Genomic DNA, 17680 nt, shown 5'->3' with positions numbered 1-17680 from the left:
GTCTACCAGCAGCATGCAGCAGACATACGGTGACATTGAAAAAAGTCAAGAAATGATTTTTTTCCCTTTTCTTTCACAGTGTGCAGGGGGGCGGGAGGATCTGGGGAGGGGACAGTGGGGGTGTGTGCGGGGAGGAGGGAGGGTCTGCGGAGGGGCCTGTGAGGGGTGTGGGCAGGGGGAGGAGCACGGGGAAGGAACTGTGAGGGGTGTGTGCAGGGGGGAGGGAGGGTCTCTGGAGGGGCCTGAGAGGTGAGTGCAGGGGGGCGGGAGGGTCTGGGGAGGGGTTCTGTGCAGGGGGAGAGGAGCGAGGGGAGGGAGCTGTGAGGGGTGTGTGCAGGGGGGAAGGTCAGGTCTGTGGAAGGGGAGTGTGCAGGGAGAGGGAAGTGTATGTGGAGGGGGCTGTGAGAGGTGTGCCGAGGGGGTGTATAGGAAGGCAGTAGATGCCTGGGGATGACTGTAGGAGATTTATGGAGAGTCTGGTTTGTGTGTGAGATGGGAGTACTGTATTTCAGCGTGTGGGGATTGAGTTGGGGTTATGGACAGAACTGCAGGGAGTGGGTGGGTGTTTTCTTTAAATATTGTGGTCTCATTTCCTTTCCTTTTCTTAATTCCTATTTATTTCCCCAGATCCCATGGTAAAGGGAGGGTAAAGTGCATCCCTTTCTTTTCCCCAGTGGCCTAGCTGGCTATTCCTTGAGGGTAAAGAATGGTGTCCTTAGCCTCTGTTCATCAGAGGATGGAGATGGATGGCAGGAGAGAGATCACTTGATCATTACCTGTTAGCTTCACTCCCTCTGGGGCACCTGGCATTGGCCACTGTCGGTACACAGATACTGGGCTAGATGGACCTTTGGTCTGACCCGGTACGGCTGTTCTAATGTTCTTGAGTAAAGGTGGGGGTGGATTCTAGTTGAAACCTAATGTTTTAGACCCTTCAGGCTGATTTTCTTACTGGGTTTTATGTTTGGGAGAAATAGAAAGTTATTAAATAAAATTATAAAAGGGGCTAAATGATGTTTGGGCTGATGCAAAACTCCTGGAAGTTGTTCAGATCTCCATCAATGTGCAGAATATTATTGGGCTTTTTTTGGTAATTTTAACTCTTTAGGTGCACAAGCATGTCATGAGGTTGGAGCTTGACTATATGTATACTTGTGTGTGTCTGTGTGTAACTGACACTACATTTTCCCTTGGATAGAGTAGAAATAGGGGCTGTTTTCCATACCTGTTACTGGAAACAAGATTGTTATTTTCTAGCAGAGGGTAGAAATATAGTGCCTTCTAATTTTTCCCACATATAAAATTTCAACCAAGGGGCATTGTCACAATATGGAGGGTGGCTTTTAGTGTTGCAGTAGCTGCTCCCTGATGTACAATGGGGGATATATTACTATTACTAGGTAAAACTTGCATACTGAGTAACCTGTAAGTTACTATTCATAGGCCATTGACTTCAGTGGAGCACCACAAAGGTGCAGGGATCAGCCTGCACAGGGTAACTTGTGAGATGGAAGCTAGATAAACACACATCTTCATCTGTCACTAACTTTGGGCCATCCCCACATCCTTCCCCTTTGTTTCAAGTCCTGTTGCTCACAACTGGCCTTAAGCCCAATGTATGTAGTCAGTTGCTCACAGTTTCATGCAGTTCTGGAAACTCACAAACTGGCTTGATCTCTTTCACTGTCCTTCCCTGGACTACTGGACTGGTGAAGAGGTGCTGTTGCTCTGCCATATTCCCCTTGTCGCCACTTTGGTATTGTTACCAGTGTGGGAGACGGTTCTCCAGCAGAACTTTACTTGTCTTCATTGTACCAATGAAACCAGAGCGAAATCTTGCTGTCTTATACTTCCCAGCTTTGGGGCCTGTGAAAAAGGGCAGCTCTGCTCTTGGAGAAACATAGTTTCTCTCTTTCTGTCCTTTACCATTCCCTAAGTCTTCTGGCTTCTAGAATGGGATCAGATACTCTTTCTTTCCCCCAGCATCTGGGCTCCTGGAGAGGGGTTAGGTTTCCATTCCATTAACTCTCCCTCTTCCGCAATGCCTGCCTTTGCTCATAGGTTTTCCAGACAGTTGCAGTTCTAAAATTGATTTGTGTCAATTTCACTGCTTCCGGCAGGATTCTGAACAGCAGTGGTGAAACTGGCCACAGGCGACTGTTTTCTCGATGCTGGAACTGTCTGCGGGTGTATTTAAAATGAAATCTTAACTTGGGCAGAAGTAGATCGCTTAGGTCCCCTTATTCACTATGGAACAGGAGTCTCACTGTATAGGAGTCTAAGGAGCAAAGCTACTGAACCCTATAAAACTGTATCTCTGCTCTTTTAGATAACGGTGGCTGCAGGTGACTGCACATGTCATGAGGAAGAAGAGCTTGTGAAGGGAGGAAAAGTTGTGAATTGGAGGCCTGGAAAAGGTATGCAGAGAAAAAGGCATTAAATCAGAGCAAGGTGAGAAAGAATAGTTATTAATACTGTCTGCTGGAAGCGGCCAAATAAAGCTGTGTAGTGATGATGGGTGGGAAACTTCTCTTGAGTGAACTCTGCTAAATTATTGTTGCCCATTTTCTGTGCATCCCTAGACAGAGGAGCACTTGATCAATATTGCAAAACAAATTCCTGTTGCTTTGGAGGCTCCAGCTGGAGTTATTCAACACACCTCCTCTTGAAGGATGTCAAGAGGAAGTGGTGATGATGAAACAGGACAGTAAGTTCTAGACATCAGCCTAAGGTGCAAAGTTCAGACCGAGACTTTGGGTTCAGACCATTATAGAGAGAAACCACCAGCTGTCAAGTTCAGATGGGGGAGTTTGGAGCTAGTGATGGGATTCAGGCTATCTGTAATGTATTCCAAATATAGGAAATATCTGAAACCCAGAGTAATATTACTGTGGTATTAAATATACACACATGAAATTGGACTAGAATTGATGCCTCTTCTTGTGTTACAGAATTTTATTCTTTCTGCAACCTCAGCGCAGCATAATGGGCTGGGGATAGATTTCTCTCTGTAGCTGTAACTTGCAGAAGGCTTTGACTAGCTACTTTCATTGCTTGTTCAAAACAGGTCTGTGTTCACAAAGTGTCTTCATGTTGAACTATTGCATGGTATTAAAGCATTTTCACCACCCCAGTTTATGTCCTAAACATCTCTGTTGGCAATTTCTGTCATATTACAGGCCATTTGGCAAGGAACGTTTCTGATGGCGAGTCTCACCAGAGTAGATTTTCTGGTTGCCCTTGCTATGAAAGTGACACTACTCATTCAGATTCCTCGGGGCCTCCTATTAAATATATTGGTGACTTTGATGACTTCCAGAGTGACCTTGAGAACTGGGAGTTGGATGATGAAGCCTGTGTTGTATCTTTCCCTGAGCTGAAAATTGATTCTCCGTACGAGGAAGAGGACTGGGATAAAGAATTGGAGGATGCTGAATGTAATCCTTATGGTAGGTGGAGGTTTGCTTTATGCTTTCATCAAGCCCACGACTCTAAGTGGATGGAGAGAGTGCTTTGCTTGGGAGCCTAAATAGTTCCACATTCTCCTTTTTTTGAGCATTTGGTAGTGACACCCTTTGACTGCTTTCAGTCTATGTGTTTGTGATACACAGTTGTTACCTAAGTCTTAAATACAGTAGTTTAAAAGAAACATTACTGTGTTCAAATGGGACAGCCTTGGATCTTTCTTGGCCCATGGGGTTCTTATGGGATGCTACTGCCAGGGAAAATGTGCACATTTATGTCTGGGGTTTGGCTTTTATAAGTCTTGTATATTGCTCTCGAGCAAGAGAGATGGGCTCATCCTGACCTCCACTGGTGGGGAGTACAGTAGCTGAGGGCCTCTGCCTAAAGGACTCTTCTCCTTCCTTCCTGAGAGATTCACCCTGGGCTTTTCAGTCATGTCCTTGTAGAGCATAGCTGTTGTATAAAGAGATACAGTCTCTGACCTGAACATGTTCATTTACAAGTCGATCCTGCAAACACACATGAGCAACTTTACTCTGACAAGCAGTCCCACTGACTTCAACTTGTTTGTGTTTGCAGGCTGTGTCCCTGAAAGCTCCACAGTTAGGGGTTTCTCATTTGTGTTTCTGAGCATCCTGAACTTCCATTGTGGTCATTGGGCAAGCAGAGCATTTAGTGCCTTGCCAGACTGGATGCTTCAGTTGAGCAAACTGATGATGTGTTTAATGAATAACCCATCGAGGGTTTGTAGCTTAGCAGTAGGACTGGCTCATTCTGTCTCCTTGTCATTCGTTTTCTCTCTTGGACTCTGAGCCGGGAGGTATGGGTTCTGTTCCTAGCTCTGTCAACAGGCTCTCTGTGAGATCTTTAGGCAGGTAATTTACTGAAGCTTCTCTATCTGCACCACCAGTTGTACAGAGGTTTTGCAGGTTTCATGCACTAATGCTGGTCAGCTAAACTGACATTCCAGCACTAATGCAAATAACTTGCTACGACAAACCCTCTGTAGTGATAGCGAAATGCTCTAATGCAGTCTAATAACACTCTCCTATTTTTTAAAATCCTCTTTAGACGCGGAAGATATCGACTGTGGTAGTCTTCAGGAAAATTGTCTGCTGGCATCATGTGCATGGCAAGAAGAATCATTGTATAACCCCAGGTGTCACCATGCAGCTCCACTCTCTCTGAGTTCGCCAAATAGAATGCCTGAGGTTGGCCAGTTTGATGATGCAGATGACTGAGGTTTGCCCCTGTTCAGGGCCATGCTTGGCAAACTGGACTTTGCTCCATTGCAGGGATGCAATGCATTGTGGGGTGCCTTCACCTAACCTATTGGGTTCCAAACAGGGCTTTTCTGAAAACTTTCTTTGAGAATATTATTGAGCTGCAAATACACTGATCATGATTGACTGGAAGGAAGCAGAGAAGATCTCAGACTGGACACTAACCCTAGGTATCTGTGCAGTTTTGTAGCATGTTTTATTTTTAAGTTAAAAGGAAAAAAAGCTGTCTGGGAAGTATGATTTTTAAACTTTGGCTCGATAGCTGGGATTAGCCAGTTCTAATATGGATCTCATCTGTGTAATTTTAATTTTTCTTCTCTTTTATTTGGTATTAATCATTGAGTTGAGCTGGGGTTAACTGTTCCTGTGCTTGTTACATGTTCTACATCATAAGTAGCATGACCAAGTTGTGTTTGAAGTTCAGGTCCTCTGATGGGGTGAGGGGAATGTAGTGTTTGACAGTATCAGTTATGAGAAATACAGAGTGCTTCGTTGCTTACACAGGTTATTTTTTGTCTATCATTACAAACATGGGGCACTATAGAATCAAATATCAACAAGAGTCCTCGTGCATGATTTACTCATGTTGCTGTGCACTTACGCAAACAATCTCTTACTAGTCAATGGGACTACCCACGTGAACAAGGATTGCATAGTTGGGGCCTTAGTGAAAGTAGCTTTTAATGTCCCAGGGCAACTGGCCCCTTTAAAAGGGAATGGAATCCAGCACAACTGTGATAGATTACCTACTGCCCAATTGCAGGGTCTTCCAAGGGAGGATCTCCATATGCTCTGCAGATCGTGAGTTAAGCTTCACCACACTGCTGTGGAGCAGGAAGTTGTTTTACAAATGAGGAAACCAACGGTGCAGAATGGTTAAGTGATGTGAACCTAGACAAGTCAGTGGCAGAGCTGGGACTAGAACCAGATCTCTGACCTCCTGGTCTTTGCTTTGGAGTTAATGCAAATGACTACAAGTGAGGAATAAGTAGACAGAGCAGATAAACTTCCAGGACCATCGTTACTTGGTTTAATTCAACTATCCTTAATCACCCTCTTTAAATGGGAAGCCTAGGATTTTGAAAAGCGCTCAGTACTGGCAAAACTGCTTCTGCTGAAGTCTAGTAAAACTCCCGTTGACTTTCAGTGGGAGCAGAGTTAGTCCCGTCCGTGCTGAGTGCTACCCGGAGAAACTCACAAATACACAGATCTTGTAACAGATTAATAGCTAAGAAATGTTTCAAAGTTATCCGTAAGGCATCAGCGGCTCTTTACAAAATACATAAAACCAGCCATTAGTTAGGCTGCAGTTTGAAAGCTAATATGTTGTAGGAACTCTGCATTGACCCTGAAAGTGCAGTGCCTATATCAACACCCTAAGGATGACTTTTATGTTGTTTTGCCCTTAGGTTGTTTCACGATTCATTGTTCTAGACTGAAACAAAGTAACGAACAGCTGCAGAAAAGCTCATTTAGTTGGGTGGTGAGGGGTATAGGTGTATGATAATTGATTTGTCTTTCTACTGGGATCAGTAGTGCTGCTAAGCACCTACCGGGGAATTGTTCTATCTTCTAAACTGGCACAAGGTGAGCAATTCCAGGATAAATCCTAGCACCTACCCCACAGCCTGCATACATGGGGAATAGAAACCTAGTGATGGGCCTGCAGTAAGCTAGCAACCCCTAAGCCATTCCCATCCTGCCCCCTCCATGGAGGGGTTAGTTATTTCTCCCACACTTAGTCCATAACATCTGTGGTGCTATGGTGCAGCCTGTGGGGCTCCCCACATCCTTCTGCTCCTCTGCAGAACAGGAAAGCACTAGTTGCACTCCCTAGAGTGTGGGCGATAGAGTGTAAAGCTGTGTTTTGGTGGGGAATGACGGTTCAGCAATGGTTAGCTGCCACAGCCACCTCTGAGCTAGAATGAGAGTTGTGGGTGCTCAGTGCTTTACAGGATCAGGCTTACACAATGTGTTAAACCTGGAGGATAGAGAAACCAAGACTAAATGTCAAGCTAGAGAAAGCATGACTACTCTTAAGTGGCTCACAGTCCATGTTAAAAAGGCCACTTTGCATTCTCAGATCGGTGCTGCAACAATACTGGCATCCTGTAGGGTTAAAATGTCTTCAGACACAACTTTTTTGTTTCCTTTGTGGGCCATTTTTCACTTAAATTCTTGCTGTGGCCGGCAGTACACAGTGCCGCCCTGCAGAGGGCAGCAAAAGGTCCAGTCAGTGAATGTTTTTATTGGCAATAGACTTATGCAGCAAGTTTCAGATCAACAGCTGGATGGATTTCCAACATCCTGATATTTGGAGATGTTTGGATCTGGGTTCAGTCCAGCTCTACTGTTCAGCCTTCTGCCACTGTGAGCTTGATTTATAGCATTTTCTTTAGTTTCCTATTTTTAAAATTTTCTCCCAAATTACTCAGGACATTAGCGAGACAGGCAGGGGCGGCTCTAGACATTTTGCCGCCTCAAGCACGGCGTCATGCCGCGGGGGGCGCTCTGCCGCTCGCTGGTCCCACAGTTCCGGTGGACCTCCTGCAGGCGTGCCTGCGGATGGTCCGCTGGTCCCGCGGCTTCGGTGGAGCCGCGGGACCAGCGGACCCTCCGCAGGCATGCTGCCGAAGGCATCCTGACTGCCCCCCTCCCGGCGACTGGCAGAGTGCCCCCCGCAGCATGCCGCCCCAAGCACACGCTTGGCATGCTGGGGCCTGGAGCTGCCCCGGGAGACAGGGTCGGTGAAGTAATGTCTTTGATTGGACCAATTTCTGTTTGTGGGGGAGAGAAACTTTTGAGCCACACAGAGCTTTTCGTCAGGGCTGGGAAAGGTACTCCGATGCAGCTACAACTGCACTACATACTTATAGGACAGAAATTTCTACCACTTTTTAAAACATGAGAAGAGACAAGGGTATTGTATGATTTTTAGCTTATTGTGTTATTACTGCCCTTGTGGGAAAAGTCCCAAAGGTTTAATAAAGACGAAACCAACAGAGTTCTATAGAAATGAAATAGATTTCTTTAGAAATTATGTCAAAAAACCTATAGTACTGAATCTTGTTGCAGGATTCTGTAGGTTGGTATTGAAATTCTATAGACAATTAATCCCCTTTTCTCTACAAGCATTAGCCCATGTGCTTCAGAAATGGTAGGACACATCTCAAATCTAATTTGAATTTAAATCTGGAGTTTGTCAATACATGCATATTCATCTGGAATAAGATATGATGTGAATTTAAAGTGAATTAACTATTCCTGATTATTTCTGTGTGTGGATGCTCTTATTCCAGAATAAGAGCATCCACACATGAATTTAATCAGAAAAAGCTATTCTGGAATAACTCTCCTTGTAAACAGGAGTCTTTATACTGCTATGTTTTTAATTGGAACCAGGAGTATCTTTCTTGACTGACATTTTATTTGAGGGAAAACTTGGCTTGAAATGGTGAGTGCATGGCTTGTTAAGTTGACTGTCCACACTTTAAGTGACTGGAAGTTAGGCTTTTTGATACATTTCTGTTTACTAGTAGTTTAAAATTATCTTAAACCATGAGCTTTGTACTGCAGAGATGTATTGCTTGCTTTTGGGGTATGCTGGCAAAAGTAATTTTGTTCATCTTGACCCCTGTTCTTTAGAGAGGGGCCTAATGTGTAAAACTTCTGATCTGAATACCCTCAGACTTCAGTGGGCTTTGAAGTCCAAATGCAGATTTCTCAAAAGGCTCCCATTTTAATGGGCTTAAGTCTAAATCTCCTAGCTCCTCACATCCCTGGACTGTAGAGTCTTCAAAGTCCCAACATGAATCTTGCATTTGTGTCCATCTCTCCTATAGACATGAACACATCATCATAAGTAAGAATTTCTCTTAATGAAAATATTACCATCCGGTAGCACATGAGCCAGCAACTCAAGCAGAAATGCCTGCCAGGGTCACCCTTTACATCTATACGGAGTCCCATTCAAGCCAATGGGCATAAGGGTTGTTGTGGTAGATCTTTTTGCAGAATCAGGGCCATCAATATTTCCCCTGAGAAGAAGCACCTTGATACTATGCAAGCCAAGTTTGAAAGCTTTCTAGGTTAAACTCCCTTATGTGACTTCACTAGATCCCTCTGAACTAGTCGCTGGGGAACACATCATCCAAAGGACAGGAAGTTCTGTGCTGCAGTTTAACACATCTTGTGACTTTACATGGGTTGACATTGAAGCCTAAAAGACAGAATACTGGACTGGGAGTTAGGCAACCTGGGTTCAATTCCTGGCTCTGCCACTGCTTTGCTGTGTGACCTTGGGCAAGTCATCTCCCTATTCCTCAGTTTCCCCATCTATACAATGGGGATAATTATATTAATCTCTTTTTATAAAGTGCTGTGAGATCTATGGGTAAAAAGTGCTGTATAAGAACTAGATGATATATTAAGAAGGGGTATTAATTTTTCTTGGAACACATCAACAAAGAAAATAAAACTTGTCTTCTGTCACTTCCTTTGAATCCTCCAGGGGAATGATTTGTAGGGGCAAGTAATTAAGGAAAATATGTGGACTATGTACCGCATCTAAGGTATGGAGGAAGTTTTGATAGGGATTCCTTGCTGTTATGTGACACGCAATCTAGATAACTTACTTTCACTATGTTTTTTAAGAGTTGTGCTTCATAATTGAAATAGAGTGTTGCCTGTCAGTCCATTATATGGTCATACCATTGAAACTGTGTGCCTGGGATCTCAATCTGAGAAAATGCCTCCTCTATCAACAGAACCATGTCAATAATTTTGCAGGCTGGTGGGGAAATGCTGATGGCAGCAACTCATCTTGGCCATCTGCTGCTTCCAAGAACTCCATTTTAAATCCTGGGGTCACAAGTCGCTCTCTGAAGCTGATGGCTAAGTTCTTGTAGCCCATGGACAGGGAAAGGAAACTTGCAAACTTGCAATTCTCAACCCTCTGGAGGGGTCTACATTACAAACACATGCCCCTGAGTGGGTAACGTTTTACGGGATAACATTGATGTGGAGCAGGTTGTACAAGGAATTAACAGTTGCTCATAGCACAGGTTCTTAGGATGGCAGGGGAAAGTATGTGACCTACCAAGAAAAGCTACAAAGTGCACTCTGTGGTGCACAGCTCTGCTAATTAACTTTGATAGTGAACAGAGCTTCCCTTGGACATCCTGGGACAGTGCCTCAACTGGTGTCAATTGTTACTGCAGTTGACTTACATTTATATCAGCTGAGGATCTGCACTCCTACACCCACTTAATAATGCTTCTGGCAACTCTGTAGAGCCAGGGCTTTGCTTTTCTCTGCGACTTGTCTTATTCCTCCAACTCCATTACTGGCATGGATTTCAGTTTTTAGGTATAATGGTCCATAGTCATGTCTGGTGTAACACCATTGACCTGAATGGAGCAAAACCAGGCTTGCTTTACTCTTGTTCCTTTTATGTTGTTTTTTTCTCCAGGTTATTTTCTCTCAGAATAGTTAATTTTAGAATATTCAACCAGTTTCACCCCAGGAGAATTTTTCACCCTGCAGCCAACAAACTCTTTGTCCTCTTTTGTACATGTGGGAGCTTTTAACTGGAGCCTTCAAGCTCCACCTGTGGATTGGTACTTAAATTGGTATTTGAGAATGTACCATGAAAGGGGTATTTACGTGCATGGGTCCTGGAACAATTTTTATAGTGGGAGTACTGAGAACCATTGAACCAAACTGTAAACTCTGTATATAATGGAAACCACTTCAAGCCAAAGGGTGCGGCTGCACCCCTAGTTTCAGCACCTGTGTTTATGTGCCTAAATTCTGATTAGGCTTTAGGTTTCAATGTTTAAAATTGGGCACCTGATTTTCACAGGGGACTAAATACAAGCAGCTCCAGCTCTCTTCATTTGGACTTGTGGATGCTCAGCATCTCTGAAAATCAGGCTATACGTCTCATCATGTGTCTTCATTGCACAGTCTGAGATGCAGAGCCTTGAACAGCGGTTCTTGTACTCTAAGATCGACCATACAGCACAACTCGGAAGTACTTGGAGGGCCACCTTCATAATTTTAATTACTATAGATACAGTGGATTGTTCTTCTGATACTGTAAACCAATCCTGATTGTACTCCATGTACCATCAGTAGGGGATGTACTTCTAATCTGAGAGCCACTGCCCTAGAACTTTCAAATCTTCAGGAAGGAGGAATTGTGTTTCTCCAGAAGCTTGTTCTGTTTCTCCAGTTACTACATCACAAGGCAAAGATTTATTCTGGCTCCTTTTGGAGCACCGTTGCAGTAAATAGTCATCTCTTCATATGTGATCACTTTGTCCATTTCACTTTTTCTGAATATCTTTTTATTGGGTGCTGGGTGAATGCAGAATTCTAGATAGCCAGCTGAGGTCACATCGCGTTCTATAACCTTTTATAAAAGGTTAATCTGTTGCGAATCTTGGTCTCTACAATGTACCTCACTGCTCATCAAGGAGATAAGCAAGCTTATGGATAAAACTATAGGGGTAGAGAGGCACATTGAGGGCAAGGCAGCTGTGTGAGCAGTGCCAGCTCTCTAACCATTGGCTCCTGGGGGAGGTAAGTGAAATATAAACAATAACCTGTAAGCAGGATTAAATCAGAGCTTCACTTCCCAGCTGAGATGGTTGGTTCACTTACACTTATTTTCTCTTATGTAACAGCTGTATGAGATAAAGGGGCTGAATTTCCATTGGCCAGTTCTTGCTAGTGCTGCTGGCAGTTGTGTGGTTGGGATTCTGAATACATAATATGTCTCCAAAGCTGCCAACTAATTGCATAGTGGTACAGAACATTTTAGAGGGATTGGTAATAGGAGGCTAAGCCTTTCATCACTAGATCACTGTTTAATTTCTACTGTGGGTCAGTAGTGACTGAATCATAGAATATCAGAGTTGGAAGGGACCTCAGGAGGTCATCTAGTCTAACCCACTGCTCAAAGCAGGACCAAATCCCCAGACAGATTTTTACCCCAGTTCCCTAAGTGGCCCCCCCCCAAGGATAGAACTGACAACCTCAGGTTTAGCAGGCTAATGCTCAAACAACTGAGCTATCCCTCCACCTCATTTCAGTGAACTGTGATAAGAACTGGTGAATTGTGGTGAGAGCTCAGTAGTTCAGATTGGACTTCTGTCCCAGCTGGCAGCCATTTTAGGAGTCTCTGAGAGAGGCCAGGGATTGAACTGCAAAAGGTAACAACATGCCCTAAAACATGGTCCTTTTCTGGCAGGGTTGAAGCACATTAAAGGCCTAATTCAGACTTGCGCTGACTTTTTATGGGCTTTTGACCATGGCCGAAGAGAATAATATGGGAAAATTCCTCTGCTATTGCTTCTGCTGTACCACTTCTGTAGTACATTGAGGGCTGTCAGCACAGTATTGTTCGTGAGCACAAAATAACACTTTTCGAGGAGGATGGTGGGAACCTTAGGGAAAAAGATCAGAGCTTTGTCCTGTTCAGCGGTGAGTTTAGGACAAAGAATATTTTGATGCTTGTTGTGTTCCTTTTGCTGCTCTAGCTGCTTGTTACTGTGTTTTATCTGATATTCCTGGGGCCTGTAAAACCATGCGGTTCTGAATGGTAATTTTGATCCTCTGTTTTTTCCCCACTTGGGGAAAAGGGAACGGAAGGGAGAAATGTAAATGAGCACATCTGTTGTTTTAAACCTTTAAATGTCTAAATGTCATAGATTTTAAAGGGCGGGAGAGACCACACAATGATCAGCTTATCTTGCCTCCTGCATAACACAGGCCAGGGAACTTCCTCCAGTATTTCCTGCAGTGGGGGGACTTTTTCTTTACCTCTTGGTTTAAAATTTTGCAAGCTCTTATTTTATAACCAAATAGAGGCTATACATAAGCAGTTTATAATCAGCTTACAGAAAATGAAATGTCATTAGGAGCGGTGCAAAGGAGATCTTTTTTAAAGCAATGTCTTACTTAGTGCCCTGATCCTGCAGTCAGTCTGGTCAGGCAGGCCCTTGCGCCCATGCGGAGCTTTATTGGATGTCCAAGTGGGAGGACACTGTGCTGGCTCTGATCCTATCTCAGGGCTATGGAAGTCTAATGTACTTATTAGGACTCTCTTCATGTGACAGGAAACCTGCTGTTATGGGATCTTACCACAAGGTGGAAGCCTTTAGCAGTGTCCTGAGAGTCAAGTTAGCAGGAAATGCAGATAAATAATCCTTGTCAATAAGCATTGTGCTTGTTATAGGGTGCCCCTGAAGCACTGGCCAGTAAATAAGGGAAGAAAATGCTGTCTCGCTCTTAGAAGAAAAAGGCCTGAGGAAAGCTGATGAGTTTTTTTTCCCAGAGTGTGGATAGTTCTGTATATCACAACCTGAAGCTGCTTCTCCCATCTTGGGTTGTACAAGTGCTAATCCCCCCCAAATGCTCAAATCTAGAGCCCGTAAATATCCACAGTGCTAATCCACAAGACACTGATGTTTTCTCAGCTATGTTCTTTATCAGATTCACTATCATACCAGTCTCCTTTGCTTTTGTTTTAATGCATTTCTGTGCTTTTGATTTAATGCCTCTCCTCGTGCTTGGAAAAGCCTGTTACTATCCTTGTACCAAGAGAGCTTCAAAACTATCCTTAACACTCTCCTTTTGCCTAACTGTCCAGTGCTCACCTGCTCTCTGATGCATTTTGCACCTGCGTTTCTGAATCACTTATATTGAACCTGTCTAAATTAGGGCCTGATCCTGTTCTTACTTGCCAGTATAATCCTATTGCATTCAATGGGATTGGTACTGTAAGTAAAGACTGCAAGATTATATTGTAAACTACTTGGGGCGGGGACTTTCCCTGCCTGTTGAATATAGGCCTAGGCCACAACATTTGGGTTTGTTCTTTGAACCTTAGTCTGGGAGATTGTTTAGGGGGTTTGACCTGTTAGAGACGGATGAGCCGTACAATTCGGATCTGGGTTGGGGTTCAGATTGCAGCACCCCTACAAGTGCAATGATCCTCAGGTCTGGGACATTAGTTTGGGGGACAGTTCTTGTGGTCTTTTAAGTGCATCATACCCCTATAGAAATAAATAATACAGCGTGTTTCTGGTTCTGTTGTACCTTTTGAGCATTCTGGCTGCAATGATGATGCTTTTAATTACATATAGGGGTAAATTCTCAGCAGAGTTAATGGGGAGTGTCCAGCATGTTTCCCATCAGCTTTATTCCTGAGGGCATTCTATGCCAAAAAATAAAAAATTCTCCACCAAAAAAAAAAAATTCTATGCACAATATTTTAAAATTCTGCAAACTTTGTCAGATTAATGAGGAGGCTCCAAGTATGGCAGTGTGGAGCACAGGGCACTGGCTATACAGAGGTGGGAGACCAATGTGCAGCTCTCCCCGGGATGCTGACTCAGCAGTGAGGCTGCACCCAATCCTGACACAGCGCAAGGACCCAGCCTGCCCAGAAACACCCCAGGGCCCTGCCCCTTCATGCCAGGAGCACCAGTGTGGGCAGGCAGGATCCAAGTGTGGAGGGGTTTAAAATGGGGGGGTTCAGGTGTGGGTTGAAAGGGTTCTGTGTAGGGCAATCTGCATGCAGGCGGTTCAGTGGGGGATCCGGGTGTGGGTGGGAACTGGATGCACGGGGCTTGTTGGGGGGTTCTGAGTGCGAGTGTAATGGGACTCTGCAGGGGGGAGGTCCAGGTGGAGATGGTAGGAGCTCAGTGTGTGGGGGGTGATAAAGCTTTGCAGCAGGGTCTGGGTGTGGGGTGCTCAGTGGGGATCCAGATGCTGGGGGAGTGGGGCTCAGTGAGGTGGGGATTTGGGTGCAGATGGCTCATCGGGATGGTCCAGGTGCAGGGGGAGTGGGGCTCAGCAAGGGAGGTTCTAAGTGTGGGTGGTGAGCTCAGAAGGAGGGTCTAGGTATGAGGGGGAGGTCTGGATGCACAAATGTTAGGCAGATGAGGGAACAGCTCCCTGTACAGGGGTCCCTTCCCCTGCAGCTGAGGAGCGATGGGTGAAGGAAGTGGGGTGGGAGGGGACAGGCTTTGCTGAGCTTCCTGCAGCTGGGGGAGAAATCTGGGGATGGGTCTGACCCAGCCCTGGATGCTGTGCAGGGGAAGAGGAAGTCCAGTCCTCCCCAGCCCAGCCGGAACCAGCAGTTGAGCCTGGTGCAGGGTAGGAGCCACCAGCGGGGTCTTCCCCAGTCCCACCTCCTGCCCCACAGTGATTTACCTCTCTGGTGGTTGCCCTGGGCACCCGAAACATTGCTGGAGGGGGTTGCATGACTGCTCTTGTGGATTACCTCTGCCTCCCCTGAGAGAGTCTACGCATGCTCAGTGGCACAGAATTCCTCTGGGAGTAAAACATCAACAGGATTTATTTTGTGTGTGTTTTACTGCAAAGAGGCCCATATAAAATAAGCGCCTGCTGCGGGCAGTTGGAAGTGTAGGGTTTTTAGGTTCATTGAGAAGGTAAAGTTTCCCCCCTGCCCACCTCAAAAATATAACCCTGATTAAAGGATACACCAGATTTCATATACGTGTCTCATCTTTGTCAACATTAGGCTAGATTATTGTAATGTACACCTAATTGGGCTCCCTTTGAAACTAAGCCAGAGCTGTAACATGGGCAGAATTCAGTGGCCCAGTTGATCTTTGCTCTAGGGCCATGGAAATTGGTAACGCCCAACATTTGTGATCTGCCTAAGAGCCAAAGGATTCAATCTGAGGCCTTGCTGATGTCTAGATAATGAAGTATCCATAATGTAGGCTTTAGGTATTTGAGTTTCCACCTCTTCCTCTCTGTCTTTCCACGACTGATGAGTTTGGCTCGGTTGCTTTTGCTCAGCTGTGCTGACTTTTCTCTTCAGACCACTGCTGCTGATCTGGGTTCCATCAGAATTTGGTCCATAGCTCTCTTCAAGGCTTGGCATTAGGCTTTCAACTCCTATTTGATTATTTTGTCCTCTGTATTTCATTAGATCTCCCCTTTTGTGGTTTTGTTTTCCTTTGCTCTTTTTCTTTTACCAGTGGCTGCTTCTGTCTGGGGCCTTTGGGCTCAAGTTTATTTTAGTTTTTGGCTTTAACACATGGCAGTAAGTAATCAAATTAAAGGAATTAAATGCTTGCAATATTATGACGGTAGCCATGTTGGCCAGCATACCACTGATTGAACCAGGAACCTCCAGAGCTAAATGCATGAGTTGACACAGCTTGAACTAAAGAGCCAGCTGGAACTGTAACAGATTCCTGTCCTCTAAGAACATAAGACTGGCCATACTGGGTCAGACCAAAGGTCCATCCAGCCCAGTATCCTGTCTACCGACAGTGACCAATGCTAGGTGTCCCAGAGGGAGTGAACCTAACAGGTAATGATCAAGTGATCTCTCTCCTGCCATCCCTCTCCACCTTCTGACAAACAGAGGCTAGGGACACCATTCCTTACCCTTCCTGGCTAATAGCCATTAATGGACTTAACCTCCATGAATTTATCCAGTTCTCTTTTAAACCCTGTTATACGCCTAGCCTTCACAACCTCCTCAGGCAAGGAGTTCCACAAGTTGACTGTGCGCTATGTGAAGAAGAACTTTTTGTTTTAAACCTGCTGCCCATTAATTTCATTTGATGATGGGCCCTAGTTCTCCATGATATGGAAACAGTTAAAGATAGCTTTTCCTCGTATTCACTTCTCCACACCACTCTGATTTTATATAATCTCTATCAATCCCCCCTAGTTCTCCCATTTTCTCAAGCTGAAAATCCTAGCCTTTTTATCTCTCTCTCATATGGGACCGTTCCAAACCCCTAAACATTTTATTTCCTTCTCTGAACCTTTTCTAGTGCAATATATCTTTTTGAGATGAGGAGACCACATCTGTATGCAGTATTCCAGATGTGAGTGTCATGGGCAATAAGATATTCCCATCTTATTCTCTATCTCTTTTTTAATAATTCCTAATATCCTTTGCTTTTTTGACTGCTGCACACACTGCTGTGGACGTCTCAGAGAATATTCACGATGACTCCAAGATCTCTTCCTGATTAGTTGTACGCTAAATTAGCCACGCATCATATTTGTATGTTAGTTGGGGTATTTTTCCAATGTGCATTATACATTTATCCACATTAATTTCATTTGCCATTTTGTTGCCCAATTGCTTTGTGAGATTTTTGAAGTTTTCACAGCCCTGATTGTCTTAACTATCTTGAGCAGTTAGTATCATCTGCAAACTTTGCCACCTCGGGGCTTCATCACTTTCTCAGACCTCGTAATATATGCAATAAGTTGAATGGGAGTTGGGCCTAGGACTGACCTAGGCTTGAACTTTCCCAATGGGCCAGTGTCTTGCTAGTGCTGCTGGCAGATTGTGTGGGTTGGGATTTCTGGAATACATAATATGTCTCAAGCTGCCAAGACTAATTGCATAGTGGTACGAGACTTTAGAGGGATTGGCTAATAGGAGGCCTAAAGCCCTTTTCATCACTAGATCCTGTTTAATTGTCTCTGTGTTTTTTTTTTTTTTTTTTTTTATGTGTTTTTCTGGTCAGTAGTGACCCTGAATATAGCCTTATCAGTTTGGAGGGACCTTCAGGAGGTACATTAGTTCTTAACCCCACTGTCTCAAAGCAGGACCAAATCCCCAGACAGATTTTTACCCCAGTTCCCTAAGTGGCCCCCCCCCCAAGGTAGACTGACAGCCTCAGGTTTAGCAGGCTAGTGCTCAACAACTGAGTATCCCTCCCCTCATTTCAGTTGGACTGTGATAAAGGAACCTGGTGCCTCTCGCTGATGAGAGCATCAGTTCTTAGATTGGACTTCTGTCCCATCTGGCAGTTCATATATTAGGAGTCTTGAGAGAGGCAGGGATGAACTGCAAAAGGGTCAACAACCAGGCCCTAACACTTCGGTCTTTTCTGGCAGGGTTGGAAGCACATTAACAG

At 44.6% G+C, this 17680-nt stretch overlaps 1 protein-coding gene across 2 annotated transcripts in view; it reads left to right on the top strand.

Moving 5' to 3' along the window:
- COPRS (coordinator of PRMT5 and differentiation stimulator) overlaps window positions 1-5180 on the top strand; it is a 5457-nt gene extending 277 nt beyond the window's left edge. The window contains exons 2-4 of one of the 2 annotated variants that reach the window (XR_012656919.1): window positions 2330-2451; window positions 3180-3449; window positions 4537-5180. Coding sequence is in view for 1 of the 2 variants with exons in the window: in XM_032805656.2 (XP_032661547.1) it covers window positions 2330-2417; window positions 3180-3449; window positions 4537-4706 (528 nt within the window). In the remaining variant the exon portion in view is untranslated. The remainder of the gene's footprint in view (window positions 1-2329; window positions 2452-3179; window positions 3450-4536) is intronic. The other variant, XM_032805656.2, reaches the window with a different exon arrangement.
- Window positions 5181-17680: the final 12500 nt, after the last annotated feature.

This window comes from Chelonoidis abingdonii, chromosome 13 (assembly GCF_003597395.2).
Source record: "Chelonoidis abingdonii isolate Lonesome George chromosome 13, CheloAbing_2.0, whole genome shotgun sequence".
NCBI classification, from domain to species: domain Eukaryota; kingdom Metazoa; phylum Chordata; order Testudines; family Testudinidae; genus Chelonoidis; species Chelonoidis abingdonii.
This window is presented reverse-complemented; position numbering and strand designations above follow the sequence as displayed.